The sequence below is a fragment of the Embiotoca jacksoni genome, unplaced genomic scaffold, assembly GCF_022577435.1.
Source record: "Embiotoca jacksoni isolate LCO1_2020_lvr unplaced genomic scaffold, fEmbJac1.0.p SCAF_94, whole genome shotgun sequence".
Taxonomy (NCBI): Eukaryota; Metazoa; Chordata; class Actinopteri; family Embiotocidae; genus Embiotoca; species Embiotoca jacksoni.
In genome coordinates this window covers 1-5,000 of record NW_027185452.1, presented here as the reverse complement: position 1 = coordinate 5,000, position 5,000 = coordinate 1, and the positions used below count along the sequence as shown (strand labels likewise).

Genomic DNA, 5,000 nt, shown 5'->3' with positions numbered 1-5,000 from the left:
CATATACCAAGACACATTCACACAGACACAAATGTATTCACACACACACACACACACACACACACACACACACACACACACACACACACACACACCCTTTCTGTGTGTGTGTGTGTGTGTGTGTGTGTGTGTGTGTGTGTGTGTTGTGTTGGTCAGCAGATTTGCAGTGATGCGGCTCTGGAAGAATCACTTATGGATTAGAGTGCAGGAGTGTGTCAGTGTGTGTGTGTGGTTGTAAGTTAAAAGCTAATGTACTTGAATGGTGTGTGTGTGTGTGTGTGTGTGTGTGTGTGTGTGTGTGTGTGTGTGTGTCTTTCATATAGTTGTGAGGATGTTCAATTTGTGTTCTGTATTTATTTCACACATTAATTTTGTGCTGTTAATTCGTTATCGATGATATTTCAAATAAAAACTCGTAAATGGACCGAATGTCATGAAACTCCTCAATGTGTCTCTTTGAAGACGGTCGGATGAAGACAAACCTCATCTTCATCCGACCGTCTTAGTGTGGAGATTTGATTATTGATCAGTTGGACCGTCCTCTTCTCTCTGGATGTTTGTCGCCGTGGTCGACCTGCAGAGTTTCAGCTTGTTTGTACTGAACCATCCAACCTCACAGAGACACTCTGGCTCTACCAGAACCCTCAGGAACCACAGGAAGCGGTTGGATCTGTTGGATCTGTTGGACCCGTTGGACCCGTTGGATCTGTTGGACCCATTGGACCCGTTGGACCTGTTGGATATGTTGGATCTGTTGGACCTGTTGGATCTGTCGGACCCGTTGGATCTGTTGGATCCGTTGGACGCGTTGGATCCGTTGGACCCGTTGGATCTGTTGGATCCGTTGGATCTGTTGGACCCGTCGGATCCGTTGGACCTGTTGGATCCGTTGAACCTGTTGGATCTGTTGGACCTGTTGGACCCGTTGGATCTGTTGGATCCATTGGATCTGTTGGACCTGTTGGACCCGTTGGATCTGTTGGATCCGTTGGATCTGTTGGACCTGTTGGATCTGTTGGACCCGTTGGACCTGTGGACCCGTTGCACCTGTTGGACCTGTGGACCCGTTGGACCTGTTGGACTAATATCCTGCTCCGTTACTCCCCATCCCGTCTGATTTTCCTTCACCCATCTGGTTCATCTGAACCGGTCCTTCAGGTCCCAACAGACAGAAACAGAACCTCCTGAACTTTACTGTAAAAATCACCTGTTTCACCAACACACTGTACGACAGCAGAAACATGTGAGAAGATCAATCATTCAGTGTGCAGTTCTTATTTAGATGGAGTAAACACACACACACACACACACACACACACTCACTCACTCACTCACTCACTCACTCACTCACTCACTCACTCACTCACACACACACACACACGGCGGGGTTTGCAGGGGTGACTGAAGCCTATAGCTCACCAGAAGATGAGATGTGGTTGGTGAAGGGGGAGTGGGGGAGGTACAGGGGGTATTGAAAAGAGCGTGCACACACACACACACACACACACACACACACACACACACACACACGGCGGGTGACCTTGGCGTTGTGCAGCCATTACACAATTCACTGGCAGGCCAATCGAATCTCTCTCTGTCGATCAATATCCTATTAAAGCAGCACACAAAGAGAGAGAGTTAGTGTATGTGTGTGTCTGTGTGTGTGTGTGTGTGTGTGTGTGTGTGTGTGTGTGTGTGTGAGTGTGTGTGTGTGTCTGTGAGTGTGTGTGTGTGTGTGTGTGTGTGAGTGTGTGTGTGTGTCTGTGAGTGTGTGTGTGTGAGTGTGTGGGTGTGGGTGTGGGTTAGTGTAGTGGGCCTGTATTAGATGTAATTGGTCACTTCAGTATATTTCTGCAGACTGGATCGGGACTCCTCCTCCTCAATCATCCCTCGTTCCTTCCTCCCTCTGTCTCTCCCTGTCGCTCTCCTCCTCCTCCTCCTCCTCCGCTCATCTTCCTCCAGCTCCTCCTACACCCACCTCTCCTCTTCTTCCTCCTTAGGTCTGTTTCTGTGTTTAGAGCCGAGGAACCTGCAGCAGTGCGCTGCGTTCACAGCTTCAAATGAAGGAAAACTCATAGAAACACGACTTCACGTTAACGCGGGACCCTGAACACACCGTTTAAACGTCACATGATCAAACGTTCTTCATTCTTCGGCCTCTGGAGCTCCAGTTCGACATGTGGAGGTCCGGTCAGGTTGTAGTTGCAGATTGAGGTTTGGGTTAAAACGATCGTTGCAGTTGGAGTTGGTACTTCCTTAAAAGTTATGCAACCTTCGTTGTCATGGCAACAGTAAAAGCAGGTGTTTTTATTTTAAACTCCCGACTCATGCCGGTGCCATGGAAATAACGCCAACAGAAAGTTATTTAGGATACACAAACGAATACGAGCTGGAGCCGTGACACAATCGAGATGATGTCATCACGTGACTTTTTTTTCTCATCGGGAGTCCGTCGTTCACTTCCTGTTCCTGTCCTGCTGCTCTCTGCTGAAGTTCGGTGAAATCACTAATGTACACACTCGTTTTCACTTCCTATCCTTTTATATGATTGTTGGCCCCGCCCCCTGATTAGTTCCACCTGTCCCTCGGTAGCCTTCCCTCTGTCTTTGTTTCAGTTTCCTGTCTGTCGCTGTGTATTTTATAAACCCAGAGAACACAAACCACCTGAACTGTGTCACCATGGCAACAGGGTTCTCCAACATGACAACACGTGTTGAAGATTCTGTTCTTTAAAATTTTTTACAAAAAATTTAATTCAAGGGACAAAGCTGAAAACTAATATTGGATATCTGTGGTTGAAATTTGCATAATTTGCACGAGGTGTAATGGCCCCATTGTCATAGGTTTATATATGTATATATTTATTCATTTCTATCCTGTAAATATGTCTATTTATGTTTCGACCGTTTGTCGAACCTCAGATTGAAGAGGATCAGTGCGGTTTACGTCCTCGTCGTGGAACAGTGGACCAGATCTTTACCCTCTCAGGACTACTGGAGGTCCCTGGAGGTTAACCATCCAGTCTACATGTGTTTTGTGGACTTAGAGAAGGCTTTCGGTCCCCCGGAGGTTTCTGTGGGGGGGCCGCAGGAGTTCGGGGTGCCGGACCCGTTGCAAGGGGCCATCCGGGCTCTGTACAACTGCAGTAGGAGCTGTGTTCGTATTCTCGGCAATAAGTCAGACTCAGGATATCTAGGAGCAGCCGGGGGGAAGAGAACGTCGGGTTCAGGGGTCTCTGGATCACATCTCTGCTGTTTGGAGATGATGTGGTCCTGTTGGCCTCTTCGGACCTCCAGCACTCACTGGGGCGGTTTACAGCCGAGTGTGAAGTGGCGAGGACGAAGGTTAGTACCTCCAAATCTGAGGACATGGTGCTCTGCTGGAAACCGGTGGATTGATCCCTCCAGGGGGGGTCGGAGGTCCTGGAACCAGCGAAGGAGTTTAAGTATGGAGAGATCTTCTTCACGAGTGAGGGGAGGATGGAGGGAGCAGGATGGAGGGAGGAGGCTGGATGGATGGAGGGTGGATGGATGGAGGATGGATGGATGGATGATGGATAATGGATGAATGGATGATGGATGGATGGATGATGGCTGGATGATGGATGTGGATGGATGGATGGATGGATGGATGATGATGGATGGATGATGGATGGATGTTTTAGATGTCTATTTTGTCTTTTTGGGTTTTTTTGGACGCTGAGAGCGAAACTACAACCGGAGTCAAATTCCTCGCACAGTGCCTTGCAAAAGTATTGACCCCCCTTGGCGTATTTCTTTTTTTGTTGCCTTACAACCTGGAATTAAAATTGATTTTTTTTTTTTTTTTTTTTTTTGGGGGGGGGGGGGGGGGGGTTGTATCATTTGATTTACACAACATGCCTACCACTTTGAAGATGCAAAATATGTTTTATTGTGAAACAAACAAGAAATAAGACAAAAAAACAGAAAACTTGAGCGTGCATAACTATTCACCCTCAAAGTCAATACTTTGTAGAGCCCCCTTTTGCAGCAATTACAGCTGCAAGTCTCTTGGGGTATGTATCTATAAGCTTGGCACATCTAGCCACGGGGATTTTTGCCCATTCTTCAAGGCAAAACTGCTCCAGCTCCTTCAAGTTGGATGGGTCCCGCTGGTGTACAGCAATCTTTAAGTCATACCACAGATTCTCAATTGGATTGAGGTCTGGGCTTTGACTAGGCCATTCCAAGACATTTAAATGTTTCCCCTTAAACCACTCGAGTGTTGCTTTAGCAGTGTGCTTAGGGTCATTGTCCTGCTGGAAGGTGAACCTCCGTCCCAGTCTCAAATCTCTGGAAGACTGAAACAGGTTTCCCTCAAGAATTTCCCTGTATTTAGCGCCATCCATCATTCCTTCAATTCTGACCAGTTTCCCAGTCCCTGCCGATGAAAAACATCCCCACAGCATGATGCTGCCACCACCATGCTTCACTGTGGGGATGGTGCTCTCGGGGTGATGAGAGGTGTTGACATAGCGTTTTCCTTGATGGCCAAAAAGCTCAATTTTAGTCTCATCTGACCAGAGTACCTTCTTCCATATGTTTGGGGAGTCTCCCACATGCCTTTTGGTGAACACCAAACGTGTTTGCTTATTTTTTTCTTTAAGCAATGGCTTTTTTCTGGCCACTCTTCCGTAAAGCCCAGCTCTGTGGAGTGTATGGCTTAAAGTGGTCCTATGGACAGAAACTCCAATCTCTGCTGTGGAGCTTTGCAGCTCCTTCAGGGTTATCTTTGGTCTCTTTGTTGCCTCTCTGATTAATGCCCTCCTTGCCTGGTCCGTGAGTTTTGGTGGGCGGCCCTCTCTTGCCAGGTTTGTTGTGGTGCCATATTCTTTCCATTTTTTAATAATGGCTTTAATGGTGCTCCGTGGGATGTTCAAAGTTTTGGATATTTTTTTATAACCCAACCTTGATCTGTACTTCTCCACAACTTTGTCCCTGAGCTGTTTGGAGAGCTCCTTGGTCTTCATGGTGCCCCTT

The 5,000-nt window shown here is 47.4% G+C and overlaps 1 protein-coding gene across 1 annotated transcript in view; it reads left to right on the top strand.

The window, feature by feature from the left end:
• Positions 1–3,145, top strand: part of LOC138193738 (nuclear factor 1 X-type-like) — a gene marked incomplete at its 3' end in the record, with an annotated part of 107,098 nt that extends 103,953 nt beyond the window's left edge. Inside the window, exons 5-7 of the mRNA XM_069141938.1 lie at positions 620–1,049; positions 1,159–1,243; positions 2,922–3,145. Of these exons, the coding sequence (XP_068998039.1) occupies positions 620–1,049; positions 1,159–1,243; positions 2,922–3,145 (739 nt within the window). The remainder of the gene's footprint in view (positions 1–619; positions 1,050–1,158; positions 1,244–2,921) is intronic.
• Positions 3,146–5,000: the final 1,855 nt, after the last annotated feature.